The sequence below is a fragment of the Megalops cyprinoides genome, chromosome 1, assembly GCF_013368585.1.
Source record: "Megalops cyprinoides isolate fMegCyp1 chromosome 1, fMegCyp1.pri, whole genome shotgun sequence".
Lineage (NCBI taxonomy): Eukaryota > Metazoa > Chordata > Actinopteri > Elopiformes > Megalopidae > Megalops > Megalops cyprinoides.
This window is the reverse complement of record NC_050583.1, coordinates 39,197,729-39,213,912: the sequence shown is the minus strand read 5'-3', so window position 1 is coordinate 39,213,912 and position 16,184 is coordinate 39,197,729. Positions and strand designations below refer to the sequence as shown.

General features: G+C 41.9%; 1 protein-coding gene across 1 annotated transcript in view; it reads left to right on the top strand.

The window, feature by feature from the left end:
- The first annotated feature begins 8,100 nt into the window (after positions 1–8,100).
- LOC118786749 (rho-related GTP-binding protein RhoN-like) overlaps positions 8,101–16,184 on the top strand; it is a 29,195-nt gene continuing 21,111 nt past the window's right edge. Inside the window, exons 1-2 of the mRNA XM_036542050.1 lie at positions 8,101–8,450; positions 9,406–9,493. Of these exons, the coding sequence (XP_036397943.1) occupies positions 8,349–8,450; positions 9,406–9,493 (190 nt within the window). The 5' untranslated portion in view covers positions 8,101–8,348. The remainder of the gene's footprint in view (positions 8,451–9,405; positions 9,494–16,184) is intronic.

Here is a 16,184-nt window from a genome sequence, read left to right as displayed (position 1 = left end):
GAAAAGGCTGTTTATGCCTCCCATTCAGCTGTACTGGACTGGAACTTTTTAAGTGGACAGGGTCTATTGTGTTGATTTCCCAGCGTCGGCTGCCTGAAAAATGGAGCTGTTGGTTGACTTCCTGCAACTACACAAGGTGCACAATTCCCTAAGTCAAAAGGCTAATGATATCACAGGCAACACCACTATCTTTTATTAAACCGTAAAAGAGTCTGATCATCCCTCTTGCCTGGTAGGTTGCTGATGCTGCCCCTGACCTGTTTTTACTACTGTCAGTGATTAGCTTGTGAAATGTATATGGAAATAACCTTAATTTCAAAACAGATTTCAATTTTGTTGATTTTAAAGTAAACTTTAATTTTAATATTAAGTAAAAATATAGCCAAAGCTTGTTTTGGAAAGAGGATGTGATCATTTATATTTATAAGTCATCAGTCAGTCTCAATTGCCTGTTGAAATCTCTCATCACCAGATCAACATTCTAGTACTCTGAAAGGGTTATTTGTTATCTCCCAAACATCAGGAAAAGGAAATAAACTTCAGTATGGAATGTATAAACACATTTCGTTCCAGCGGAATTACTGCTGTACCAAATGCCACTGGAAGTGACTGGGAAAGCAGAGAATTATTCCAAAACCTCCTCACTGTATCATCACATCAGATTGCCACAAGCAAAACTATGAGTCACACTCATAACATCCTCTAGTAGTTCTATACATTTTCTAACAGTGTCAATGAGCACTGACATTTAATTGTAACAAATTGTAATTGCAAAGGGTGGGATATGAATTTTATATTAAGATGTGACTGTCCAATTTGATATCAGTTCCATTCAGTGCAGCCAAGTGGTTCTGACCAAAAACTGGACTTCACACTTCTTATTTCAGATGTACACACACTTGCATGTGTATGTTGCATTTCACTAAGCTGAATGAGAAAGAAGAAGCTGAAAGGCAAGTGACAACAGTGCAGTTGGGTGGCCCCTCAAGCAGTCAGGAAGTAGACATACAAAGTGATAGAGAAGTCACAAATGGATGTGACAGGAAATGGTTCAGCAGATTGAAAATATATGCAGGGCAGGGCAGTGGGGCTACCTTCTTATTAATATTCCTTCTTACAGAACAGTCGGGCAGTTGAATGGGTGGCAGGATTACTGCCACTTCCACCACTACAGATCACTAGATGGGAATGTGATGTGGATGATTATTCACAGGAGTTACAAAACCTGAGGGTGAGCTCTTTCTGGGAAGGGGAAGAGTCTTGCCATAGAGATCCTCCCTCACTTCCACTTGCTGAGAGAGACAGCTATACGGCAGAGACATGCAGGGGGCACTGAGTGACTCTTAGTCCCAGCCATACAACTAATCACCAAATCCACCATTTCAGGCAATGTTTGAATCTTTGAAATGTTTTTTTTCCCTCTTTCTGTGAATGTGATTGATACTGCCATTGAATAATATATGGTTGAATTTGGCAGGTCTCACCCAGTCCAGGGCGTCAGGCTCATTGTACCAGTACAGATGCTCTCTCTGTGCATCTTGGAGCTAAAATGCCGTTCACTGGTCCATGCCTGAATGCTAATGCGGGATCTTATGGCCTATGGGTAGAATGAATGCTGTTTATACCACCCACTCATATCCCATTCATTCTTGCCGTGTCAGATGTTGGATCTGGTATACACAAGATCCACCTTAAGAAGATTTTTTGTCCTATACATCTTCCTTCTCCCCCTCTCCTGGTCACCCATGTTGTTGATGGATGTGTCAATAACTTTGTACTGTAGGTGGGTGCAAGCCTTACTAGTCATCCATTATTTAAAAGTCTATTGAAGACAAAACTGCAGTGTTAGGCTGAGCAAGACATATTCCAGTCATAATGCATTTCAATCAGTGGTAGGTAATGCTATGAATGTTAGAATGTTGCTGCTTTCATCCTTTATGTTTGGATACATGCTACTTGCACCTACGTGCAGCAAAGCCTCTTGGGATTACTTCCAGAGAACAAAGAAGTAATGCTATATTAACGCAACTGAATAAAAATATAAGCTGTGAACTGACCCGTGTTAGTCTAGTTAGCCAAATGTGTGTTTTCAAAGACAGTCAACCTGTGTCACATGCTTCCACCTACTGGATACATTTAGACATTACCATTCATTTTGCAGTCAGGTAATTGAAGTACAGTGCATCCCACTTACAACAATTACACAGTTGTAAGAATGAGGATTGGTTGGATATACATTGAAGATTGGTTGGATATACATGCATATATATCCAACCAATCGTCAATGTGATACCACATTCCCAATAACCTCTTTAAGCTGGTCACAAGCCTAGACTTTTTATTAAAATCAGACGTTGAAATTCCCATGTTCCCCAATAAACTTTCAAACTGTATTTTTCTGGAAAAATATACTCATGACCTTGCTAAATATAACTCCCTCTCATGAAATAATAGAGAAATAATAATCATCAGGAAAAACTCTTCACAAACTCAGTGGTTTGAGAAAAACGTCTTTTTTTTCTGTCATGATGATGATGGGGGTGCATAAATAAATAGAATCTGTTTTGTTTTTATGTATTTGAAAACATTTTTAAAGCTCCCTTACTTCTATGAATACTGAACAGTCATTAATGCAGTGTAATACAGACCAAATTATCCTCTTTAAATATAAATTGTCTGTGCATCTCATGCGAGAAATGCAGTAATGAATGGATTTTACTTGAGAAGCCTTCGAATGGATTTGTGAGATCATATATATAAAAGACTAGCAGTCCAGAATTAGACCTGCTTCAGGCAATGTTACCCCATTCCTTGGAAAAAGCAACAGTATCTTACTTCAAATTTGACTTGATACCCAAAATAAAAGAAACTCAACATGAAAGATTTACATAAATGTATCTGGTTAATGGGTTTCACTTCACAGTGATTAAAGTTGTCAAAGAATGTGACTGAAGTTCTTCAGATGGGGAATCACTAAGTCATTTTTTTCCAGCTTTAACCTATCAGTTTCGGATAGATGTCCATGTCTATGGAGCGAGTTGATCATATCAGATCATATATCAGTTCATCTTAATGTGATCATTTTTAATGGAGAAATATTACATGCTCAAACACAAAAGGGGAAATTGAAAAGTCAGTTTCACTGCCTTCTTAAACACATGTACAGAATCTTTGAAATTGGTAGACTTCAAATGCACCAAAGGATGGTCCAAATATTTACACAGAATCTGTTATGACTTACTGAAAAAAATCTGAATCCATTGTTTATTTTACATTACATTTTACTTTTTAATTAGCAGTGCATTGTAAATTCCATTTTTGCCTATGGCACACTGCTATCATGTAATTGTACTCCCCCCGGTGTTTTTTTTTTTAGAATTTGGATCAGGATTTCTGTACCCCTTTTTGAGTTTTACATTATAAATGTGAAAAAAGGTCAGTTCAGGATGATTTAATTCTTACAAGGAATTAGATTCAACCAGAACTTTGCTGCTTCTCTTAACTTACAAATTTATTGTGGGTCATATTACAGGCGTAGGTTTTTACCTTTGACCAAGCCAATGAAAATCCAGTCCATCTATACTTTGCAGGTGAACAAAAACAACCAATGAAACATGAAGTATACTGCTTTAAAATAGTTTCTTCTCTATTGAAGGCTACTTACCTAAAAAATGTGGTAATATAGTACCTTTAGGTGATACCTCTGAATAAGCATCTAACATGCAACATGACAATTTATAAATATCTCTGAACCCATTGAATAAAGATCAGAATAGTTTCTTTTATGTTTTTTAATGTTTAGTGTTAAAGGAAATCTATGTATAAGTCACCATGTGTGCACAATGGAAACAGAGAGGTATAAAATACAACAAATAGAAAGATGTTTCTGCAATTATGCATTGTGTAGTACTTCTGTAGTTGTCATATAATAAATAAATGAGAACAGTGACATGGAGAAGTTATCGTCCTTGTGCTATCATTATATACATAGTATGTAATGAATTATGAAACAAGAATAAACAAGGGTAAGGTTATTGCTATTATACAGTATGGAGTGCAGTAGAAAAACAGTTATTGTTGTACAATGTGTATAACAATGATAACTGTATAGTGCAAATCCTGACCAGATGGCTAGAGAACAGTTTTTGTCCCATGTGCAAAGATTGTGTGTGTGGGTGGGGGGGGGGACACAGCACAGGGCATCAGGCGCCAGTCAATCCCATGTTGCAGCAGAGAGGGGAGGAGTTGTATAGTTTGATGGATGCAGGCAGAAAAGACCTTCTGTGCCTCTCAGTGGAACATTTGGGGGAGATCAGCCTGCCACTGAAGGTGCTCTTCATCTTCACAAGCCTGTCATGGAGAGGATGGGAGGTGTTGTTTAGGATGCTCACCAGCTTGTTAAGCATCCTCCTCTCCGCCAGCGCCCCTAGTAAGTCCAGCTCAATTCCGCCACCTATGACAGAGCTGGCTTTCCTGACGAGCTTGTTCAGTCCATTTGTATCCCCAGCTTTCAGACCACACCCGCAGCACACCACCGCGTATAAGATGGCACTGGAAACCACAGACTGGTAGAACATCTGCAGCATCTTGTTGCAGATGTTGAAGGATCGTAGTCTCCGCAGGAAGTAAAGCCGACTCTGGCCCTTCTTGTAAGGGGCCTCTGTGTTCTTAGTCCACTCCAGCCTGTCATCTAGGTGCACTCCAAGGTATTTGTAGGAATGGACTACTTCAACTTCTACTCCGTGGATTGCGACAGGGGTCCGAGCATGATCATAACTAGGATTTTACAGGGCTATAGATAGCATCCTTCTTAGACTCCCATGTTTTAAACTGAATTTGTTTTAGAGGGTCTTTTACTTACCCCAGAAATATACTTTGAACTACAAGGCTTAAGAACAGCCATACTGACCCTGCTAAATTATCATACCAGGGGTCAAGATTGTAAGGTATCCTTCCCCTGGGTAAAGCTCAACCCAAAAGGTATTATTTCACAGAAAGGGAATATGGCCATATGGAAGTAGCTGTTCTCTTGTCTGTTTCTTTTGCCTTCTTTTCTACCTAAACATAGCTCCTAGTCCACATAACAGTCATTGAAAACATCTTGAATATTTCAATTGTGGTCAAAGACAATATACAAAGAAAAATATTTCTGGTTACTGACATCTGCTTCACCTCTACTCTAACAGGACAGTGATCCCTTGGAACAGGAGGTTTTTTGAAACCCACAAACACTTATGCCATGTTACTTAAGGATAGCTCCCACCCTGGGCACATGTTCAAGGAAATAGTCAAAACTCAGTTAATTTGGTTTTACTTAATGTGCTCAAAGAAAAAAAATGCACTTAAAGGCGTAAGCTTGTTCTTAAAAGGTTTATGATGTAGAATCTATTCAAGACGTTCAATAGGACAGAGGTGGACAACAGATGCAAGAAGGGGAGAGAGACACCAGAGATTAATGAAAAACTAAAAACCCTTATTGCTACCGGTTCAATACTGACGATGAAGTGGAATTTCATATTCAAAACTAATTTTTTAAAGACACAGGAAAACTTTGCTCCGGTGTACAACTTTAAGGTAATTTCAGCCTGAAGGAGACTTTCTGGCTCTTGCCTCTCTCACCTTTGGGGATGTGTTCAATCCATATAAACGATAAAGATGAACCACAGTGCCGCCAAATGGCAGAAATTGAATTGTAACATTACAAATGCATTGCATGCTCTCGTGTGAAACGACTGCAAAAAAATTTTGTGGAGTAAATGACATATTTTATAACATCCTCATCTGCATGAAAGACCTTATTTCCTGATTAAGACCCTACAATGGAGAGTACGTAGTGACATTTGTGGGAACCTACGACTACTATACTATATTACTATATTAGTTCCTTAGTGACCCTACGGTTTCAAAGAAAACCAGTTCACTAAAATTTCATATTAATAATCAACTATACGAATATACTCTAAAGAAAACATATGTGTATATTAGATAAACAGTTGATAGTGCAGCTTTTCAGCTGGAGAGCATTCATTTGTTACCTTTGGTCACGTTCTGGAGGTTTTTAGAAGTTTTGCTAAAAATAATTGTATTACCTCTAGCAGACCCTCTCACGCATTGCAGACCAAGTGACCAGGCGGCATGGAATGTTTGTTTTCAATTTTACCACTGAAATAGCACGATCTTTAGGATGTAAACCATAGCACGCTGAAGAATTCTGATTTGGGGAGGAGGTACTTCGTTCAACCAGGAGATGTCAGCACAACCTAGCAATGGAAAACGTGCGATAGAAGAGAGAACTTCTCCCGGTGATGCGTAATAATTATGCCAGATCCATGTTCTGTACCTTAAGAACAGATTACGCTCAATATCTGAGTGAAGACAAATTAATTATAACTAATTAGAAACATCTCGATGTTTTTACAGTTGCAAACATGTTATTAATGGACCCCCTCTTCTTTTATTTTGCCAGTTAAGACCTATTATTTTTAATATGCCATAAACTATTTATTTTACATGTGTGACTCATTACAATGAAGAGAGAGAGAGAGAGAGAGAGAGAGAGAGAGAGAGAGAGAGGAACAGAAAATTCAAATCAAAACCAAGGCTGCAAACTGACATTGCAATCGACCGAATTGTTTCTTTTTCTGTAAGCAATTATTAATAGTGCCTTCAGGAGGTCTACTGCATATCTACAGTGTCTAGTGTTTGTGTAAGGCAGTGACAAAAACAGGAGCAACACATTCACGCTTAGGTCACAACAGTAGGCCTAGAGTTCACATGAAGAAAATCTGTGCCTGTACTTCACATTCCTAGATATGACAAACAAGACATGCCATGTACAGTATCTTTCCTTTCTCACGTGAAGACCTTGCCCAGGATTCAGGAATATCCCCACAAAGTATTTTCTTGACTGAACGCCTGGGGTTTCAATATGATTTCAGCTTGGCGTTCTTGCACCGGAACAGGACTTTGCGGAAAAATAGCTACATGGATTCATCTCAGGAATAACTTTACTTGCCACTGCAGCCATTTAATTCCAGTTGAGCTCCCATCTACGTTGCAGATTTAGACGCTAGATGGCAGCAACATAACACTTCGATATGCAATCTCAAGCATATCGCAGGACGCACAAGTACCTTGCGCTGCTTATGTTTTTGCAGTTGGTGTTTGACTTAGATTTCATTTCACTCTTCTGCCCCATTTCATCTACAAAACCACTCGTAGCCGCTATGTTATTAAATCAATCAATTTTATTTATTACACCTACTATTAAGGGTACCAAGGCTCAACCTTGGGAAAAAATACAAGCGACTTCACGATTGTCAGTAATCGTGTTTTATGTAATCGATGCTTGTAATTAGTTTTAGGTTTTCTCGAAAATTTCGACAAAACAAAAATGGAAAAGTGTTAAGTGTTAGTTCATTATACGAAGCACATCCCAAGCAGTAGTCTGGCTCAAGCTCTTCCGGTGGGGAAACACCTTAAGTTTTTCACACTTCCACGGAAAGCGTAGACTACTGTGCATGACATTAGGGCAATTACTTTTCAAATATAATTCCGCTGAAACGCAGGGAAATTGTATTAATGATGAAGACAAATGAGAGGATGCTACAGATAGAATAATAACAAACGTCATAAATAAAATTAGACCAGATGGAAAAAGTGAAACAACAATGGGCGGTCACGCCGACACAACTGGTGGACTAATTAATAATCACGGTTATGAAATCTTTAATGCTAACTACTACAGATACCATCACTACCAATAGGATAATATTACTATCAGTATTTTGAAGCTAATCGTACTTCCATTGACATGCTTTTATTAATATAGACAGAAAGTACTTAAGTTTAAACAACTTCCGTGTAGCTTCAGCAAGCGTTCCCTATGAACTATACGAGCAGCTACATGCTAAGTTTTTTCCCCCTAAACTTTAATGCTGGGATGTCGTGGGTAAACATGCATACGTACATAAATAAAAAGATAATAAATAAAACATCAGAAACGAGATGCATTTTCATTGGCTGATAGTGGCTACTGGGCGGAGCCAAAAGGAGAAAAAAAACTTGAGTTTGCAGAAAATCAAGCGGTACGCACAGGAGACGAGGATGCAACCGCGCAGTGCATAGTGTCGCCGTGGGAACCGGAGACAGGGCTGGACAGCAGGGGAGAGAGAGCGAGGGATAGAAAGACAGAAGGAGGCGGAAAAAGTGAGCGAGAGACAGAAGGAGAGAACGAGCCGCAGTCGGTGTTCACTTTTTGGGATTCTACATTTTCTTTTTACCGCATCGTCGTTGGAGTGTAAATGAAGAGACCGTACCGCGTTAAGACCAGACACTGACGGAGCACCATGGAGAGTAAAGGCAGCCGCTGCAAGATCGTGGTGGTCGGAGACACGCAGTGTGGCAAAACAGCACTCTTACATGTATTTGCTAAAGATTCATACCCTGAGGTACGTTGTTGTATTTTAAGTGATTTGGCAGTGGGTCAGTGAATAATAATAATAATAATAATAATAATAGAAAATGAAGGAAATCAGACCATTTAACAATGAGAAAAGGAAGGAAATCAGACCATTTTATATTCATGTAGATTTATGTATATGGGCCGGACATAAACATGCAGTCTGTAAGTTTGGAGAGCCCAGGAGCGCTCCAGACAGTTGCGGGGGCACTGATCCAACAACTGCTCAGCCAAACAAAGGTGTGAACGCGAATAACCTTAAATAACAAGTTTCCATTCCGCCTTGAGTGTCCAAGGCGAGTGTATATCCGAACTAGACCTTTTTGGCTTGTACGAAGTTTCCAGTCTGATATATTATCCGGATCTCACTTTGTATTAGCGACATGAGCTCACTTGTACGGGTTACCAGGCTAGGTGAGCTGTTCTGCGCAGTATGATCACGCCGCAGCCACACTCTGCGTGAAAGAGATGGGTGCTGGTGCTTGCTTGTGTTGGATTTTTAAAAACTAATCACCTAACACATTTGCGCAAAAAGCTCTTTATTATATTAATGGCTTGAATTATGAGGTTTTATTTATGTTGTTAGAAGCAAAGACATTGTTATGAGTGAACGTTTATTCATTTATAGAGCAACAATATCCACTGGCTCATTCGTTTTCAGATTTACCGGGGTACCCTTTGTGTTTAGTCTAACAATAAATCCGACCCAATACCTAACTCTGCAGCCTCCTGCGATGATTTACCTCGAATGCCTCTTCGGCAACAGCCTATCTCCTAATACGATTACTGATGCAGGAAAGGGTAAATAAAATACCAGCGCAGCAAACGCGTCACCTATTGAGATGAAGTACGAACAAACCACAAAGTTACTCGTTGTCCCAGATAACATCAGGAATAAACATGTTGCACTTTAAATGATTAACTTTTAAAATGTCTCATTTCAGAATTACGTTCCCACGGTTTTCGAGAACTACACGGCTAGTTTTGAGATCGACAAACAGCGGATTGAGCTGAACATGTGGGACACCTCAGGTAAGAACCCATTCATTTCTTAACCAGCATTCCTCAATACACCAAATGTGAAGACAGTACAATTGACACTGGTGGCACAATACGGGTGAACTTCCCTAGCAATAATCGAGTACAACAGATGGTGACGTCCCAGCATGCAGCGTCTCTGTACGGGAGGGTTGATGCTTTGCCCAAACCAAAAGCATGAGGGCTTTTTCAAGTGCATCCTTGAAGTGTAGGGTTTGAGGGTGAGCACAGTTTAAGAGGCCTGCAGGAAGATCGACAAAGCTGCATTTTGTGTGAATTTTTATACCCAGGTTTTTACACGGTAGGCTACCACTTGCATGTCACTGCTTTGTTACTGCTGAGTGAGAAGGCAGCCTCCATGTGTGTACTTCCTCTTTCAATGGCTTTGGCCTTGCTCACTTCAGAAAGCACTTGTCCGTCAGACTGATGGCTTGCTTTCCGCAGTTGCCATATGATTGTTATTTTTGCTGAAAAGCAGAGTGCCACTCGCCCCCCTGAGGCTGGTTCTGTTTGCATTCCTCGCGGTGCTGTATGTGGCCGTTCCCAGGCTCCGGAGGCTGAGTGACCGCGACGGGGGCCAGGGTCAGAAGTACTAAATCAGTCCACGCATGTCCTGGCGCAGTGACCCCGGGTTCTTGATCTTACGCAGTGTCCTCGGCCCCTCTTCTGAAAAGCCTTTGTCGGCTGCACCCCCCCTGTTTTTGCTCCTGTAAACCCACTAAGAACACACTAAATTTGCTGTGAATGTGCAAGGTGGGGCAATGGCCAGTGGCTTTCTAGATTTTAGACAGATAGAAGCTGTGGGCAGAGATTACAAATAGGTGGTATTTGGGCAATTTGGGGATGGGTGGGTGCTGAGTACTCCCTCCCCTAGAGCATATCTTAAGAAACTGAGCCCAGAGTCCCCTTGTTTGTGAGTTTCATTGAGATCTTGGTGATATTGTTGTCACCAACATTGATACTTGGTGGAGAGCAAGTATCTGAAACTCATGTCTCATTTATTTGGAGTCTGAGAAAGTAAACTGGATATATGAAATAGATTTTGTTCAGATAAAATTGGTTTGTGAATAGCAAGTTTCATCTGTACATTTGAAATTTATCACTGCACAATTAAATTCCAGGAGCTTTTAAACATGGGGTATTGCTCTTTGACCCTGAAGGAGAATCCCCCCCTTCCGCTATCATTAATGCCCTGGCTTTTGAAAGTGAACTCTGTAACATTCAGAGCTGGGCTTGTCTTACATCTTTCGGAAGGCCAACGGCTCTACAGCACTGCTCCGTTGCTCATTACTAATGAACCCAGTGATAACAAGCCAGTGATTAGCCTTTCTTTTGCAAGAATCCTCCTCCCCCTCCCTTCAACATGATGTCATTTCATTAGCCTTGGGCTCAATGCTGTGTGTGTGTGTGTTTATGTGTGCCCCAGCGTGTGCGTGTGTATGTGTTTTCGCAAATGATGTTCTACTGCTAATCTGCTGTAACCCTTTTAAGGGAGCCAACACCCATGCACATATATCACAGGCACATCACACATCAACAGAGCCACTCACTTGTTATACACACAGATACACACACAAAACATTAACCTCGTACTGCTGAACACACAACACACAAACATATGCATTTTATTTCTGTCTTCGCCCCCTCTCTCCTCTCCCTCCTTCCCGGCCTTTTTGCACTGGCAGCAGTATCGCCAGAGGCCATGCGATTTCCCTGCTCCAGCTGCCATGGCAGGAACTGGACCTGCTGCGCTAATTGCTTTGGAGAGGCATTTGCATCTGCATTTTCCTCTAACTCGAGCAAACTGGCAGCGTACCAGGGCCTGTGGACCTTGTTATCACCACAGCCTGGCCATTCAGTCACCTGGTACTGTGGCTGCTTGTCCTGAGCATGGGTCTGTCCAGAGTGCAATGTCTCATGTGATTTTCCTGTCTACTTCTCCAAATGGCCTCCAGAGACAGACGGGCCGCTGTGCTGATCATCTCTACACTTGGTAAGATAACACTTTGGTGAAGAGATCCCCATAAGACTGAGTTTGCCACTGACACATAATTAGATAATTAACCAAGATCAACAAACAAAGACAAATTAAGGGGCATTGTTGAAAAACTTTAACAGGTCTGCCTCATTGTCCTCAGAGGTTGATTTGATTTACGAACAATGGAGCACAGTCACTCGGGAGGGCCCATTCACACCTGCGATCACCATTTGGTTCCCGAGACATGCATTAGCATTGATAAGGTTACAAGGCCCATTGTTTAGCATGGTGGCAGGAGGTTAATTAGTTCAGTCAGTCTTATTGATGGAGGGTGTGGACAGCAACAAGAAAAATGTAGTAGGAAGAAAGAGCTCTGTATAGTGTGTGTGTGTGTGTGTGCGCCTGTAGAAGGTTGCAGTGTGGAAAAGAAAGTGCAGAGAACGACGAGGAGAAAAATAGTACATGGTTTTCCTGGGGTGAGCTTGTCACAGCTTCAGTGGCCTTGAGCAGGGATAGGACAGATCCTCCCTGACATGGGCATCCATTTCATTGGTGGGCCAATCCGAGGCACTAGTGAGTGCTTTTGGAGCACAGCTACAGACGACTAGTCTGTGTGTATGTCTAACAGAAACAGCCATACAGGGCTCAGAGCAAATTGGCCCCTTTTTTCTGATCCCGTGGGAGCTGTTTTGGTATGGGAAAAAGAGTCTGGTCAAAGCACAGAACTTTTCCCAGTCAAGGGCTGTGTCTGGAAGATGTCTATTTCAGTAGTCAAAAGTGCACTTTTCCCACATCAGTTTCAGGCAGCATAGATCAGTTACATCATTTGGGATTTATTTTTTATTATTGCTTTTATGATTATTATCTGTAATGCAGTGTCGCCTCTCTGGGTGAAAGAGCCATCTTCTTAAATCCATATAAAGATATGCGAAAGCACGCTTATCTATTCCTCAGCATATAACCAGCAACTTCATACTCACAGTGCAGTTTGCTCCAAAAACTGGTAATGTGTCCTGAGTGGCTGATGTTCATGTAATATGCCCGCAACTTGTTTTGCATTTGAAACATCCTGACAAGCCGATACAAACACGGCATTACATCATCATGGTGGCAGGTGCGCCTTTTGAGCATTCCAGATGCCTGTCATTTTTCAAGGCGCTTTCTCGTCTCATAAAGAGCCCTGTAACTGCCACAGGCCTGCGAGGTACACAGTCAGCTCTCTGGGGAAGTGAATTTGTGTGTACCTGCGTTTAAAGGCCTCTGCCACTCTGGCTGATTGGCTTCACGAAACGGCTACAGTGGGACTGTTGCGGTGAGCAGCTCAGAGATGAAACACAAACACAGAGTCTCTTAGCGTGGGCTTTGCAGGATGTTAGGTAGATGAAAGCAGATCTCACACTGCGCCAGGCAGCCTGATTCACAGTGCCGATTTGGGAGAAAGGGCCCTTCCCTTACAGCCCGCTGATTTTCTGTTTGTTCGTCTCAGCATATTCATCGACGCGTTTTCATGTTCCGACGCCTCTCCTTTGTGAATAGCAGCGCTGTGTGAGATAAGTGCAGCCTCCCTCAATAATTTGCACTCAGAAAGTTCGCCATAGAGCTGGCAAAAAACATCGTGATGGCCAATAATGATAGAGCAAGGTTGCTGCTGCAGATAACCGCAGTTTCCGGTTCGCTTACATCTTTGAATTCCCTGAAGCGCCATGAATTGAAAACAGTTTTTGCTCTGGCATGTAGCTCCCATTGATAGTTCACAAATTGTCCTTCTGTATACACTCTGGGCTCATTGAGTGTTTTTGCAGTCATCACTGTGAAACCAAGCTCCTTGAAAACACTGTGAAGGGATACTCTGTCCAGGTCAATTGTGCAGCAAATTTGTTGACGGGCTTTTGCAAACACATTACTTGTAGCTCCTTTCCCACCTGGCAAAGCACTGTTTGTATGCTCAGCTTGGTGTTTTGGAACAAAGAGGCCCTTGGACTCATGTTTGTTACTCAGGTGCTGGTCCCATTGCTGTCTGAAGGGTTAATCTGGGTAAACAGATCCTGTTGGTTGTGCTGGCAGCTAAAACAGTCCCACACCCCTCATCAGTAGTATTTGCCACTGGTTTAGGCTCAGGCCACCATAATCTGAGCAAGGAAGACCTGCTGATGCTGAGACTCCACTTCCCTGCGCCTGTTTGGGATTTTACCAGATGTTTTGCCCAGGGATGGAAATATTGGAAAATATTTTAGCGTGCATGCGTATACGCAATGTGTGGTTATTCCGCTGTCACTGAAATGTGGGTGCCTGTTGTGTGTGTGGCTCTTATTTCTAGCATGTCAGTAGCAGTACCGTGACATGAGCTTACAGCTGTGTGCTGCAAGTCTCAGTGGGGGGTGGAAACAATCACTAGCAGCTCTGCTGGCTCATGTCCCCCTTTACGATGGATAAAAGGTCGCTTGGCTGGAAGTTAGTGGGACTCTCGTCGCTTTACATTTGTTGGGACATGTGAGCGTGCCCAGTGAGGGTGTGGGGATGCAATTTCACATGCAGGGACAGGATTAAGGTACAGCAGCTGTGCGCCAGGCAGATTCTTCTACTTGGGGCCGCCAGGCATTCTGGGACAACCAAGTGACGTGTAGATGCCCTTGTTAAAGGAGGAAGTGCGAGGTGGAAACCTGCAGTTGGAGAGCCTTGTGTGTCTGTTACCATCCTTCCATTCATGGGTAGTTGATGTGTCTGTTCTGGCAAGTATGATTCTGTACGTTGAGAGAGTACTTTGTAGTATATTAATAAAGATGTGTGTGTGTGTATATGTGAGTGCAATAAGCACTTCTATGAGTGACCATGTCTGATATGGAGTATACGAGTGCAAGGGTATAATAGCATGTTTATGGGTGTGTATGTAATCATATCAGGCTGTGCCTGTGTGTGTCTTTTTGAAAGCGTTAGACCTCAAAGGTAAGTTTAAAAAGACACATGCCTCACAGAGGTACTGATTGGAGGGGAACCATAAAAATGATCCACAGCCTAGAGCTCTGGACTTGCCCTCCCATGAGCGCCTTTGCTTGACATTGCCGATCACTTGCCCTCTGAATTTGCCCCAGGCGTCTCCGTCAGCAGAGCTGATCCTTGGGAGCGGAAGGAATGGGCCGTCCTCTCTCTCTGATAACTCATTAGTCAAAGAGGCGGCCGGCGGCTGATGCAAGCTGGAGTTGGGGACCGTGTACTGCAGACAGAGGGGAGGTTAGGGGTGCTGGTACAGAGTGAGAGCCAATTGCACTGACAGGAGCACAGAGGCTGTAATTAACAGCACAGTCCCTCCTCCTCGCTCAGTGACCAGCGGGCCATACACCATCTCTTTCTCCCCCTCTCTTCCTCAACAAGGTCATCCCCTCTTCTCTGATTCCTCTAATGAGCGTGACACTAGATTGCCAGAACAGTACTGCTTTTCTTTTTCTCTTCTTCCTTCCTTCTCTTTCTCTCCACTGCCTGTTGTCTATCGACTGTCATTTGAACACTGTGGGTAGTTCCAGATTACCCCTGATTTCCCATACTCGTGTCACTGGACCTTACTTCCTTTCTTCTGGTGGTCATGTGATACTTAATACAACATGTTATCAGTTCCTGCATTATGCATTATGCATCCTTTCCTTACCCCTGTGTGAATTACGCTGTGGAAAAAACACATCTCTTCACCCACATATCCAGGCACACAGCCTGCTCAGTTCAGACCCTTATGGAAAAAATAATACATGCCAATATGTATAGCAAAATCAATTTACTTTTTCAGAAATATTTTTTAGAATATTTTAGCTATTCCCACTTTGATCAATGAAATTGAAGGCTTTTATTGTAAGATATATTTTGCATATATATTGTTTGTGTTTGTATGTTATATATATGTTCTTCATTTTTTGCATGTATACTGTATTGTCTTGAATTATAGTTTTGAATATATAACTTTTCAGAAGTAGAATCCTAGCCATCTAGTTCCATTTCTGTTTACATGATGCCCCTATGAGTGGTTCCTTTTGTTAGCTTAGTCCAGTAATATATGGTTATGGAAAATACAGCTGCCTCTATTTACCTTTTTGGTTTAATGGAGCTGCTCATGCTTAGTCTTCACTGAAGAGTCAACCAACAAGTTTGGTCATATGCCTCATATGTGGGACTATTGTGTTTGAACTATGTCAGTATCCACCCTAATGTGCTGAGCTCTTGATGTATCTTCCCAATAATGAATCAGTTTGAAATAATTTGCTCAGCATGAGATTGTGTTTTGCGGGTATGAACACATGCACACTGTCATTGCTGTGCTTTTGGTTGCTTCTCAGTATAAATATTATCTTCATTGTTTGGTGAGTTAGAAAGGCTCAGATTCTGGAAGCGGGGCTTTATTTAGAACATTTTTACACTGGTGAATGTGGTATCAGTATAAAAGGATCACATTGCCTGTCATTGTAGTAGGGTAGCTGGAAGAGAGCAGGAAGTGAGGAGATGACCTGTCTTTCCAAGATTCTACATGCAGATTCCTGAAGGCCTTTCAGCGATTTCTGAGTATGACATGTGTATTAGGTAGAACACATAACTGGTAGCTGAGCCTTTTCCTCACCACCTCCTTGGATTGGGTCTGTGTTTGCTTTGCAAAAAAGAATTACAAACATTTGGATGATAAGGAGGAGTTGCTGGCGAACATTCTGTTGTTTGAACAGAACTGCAAAG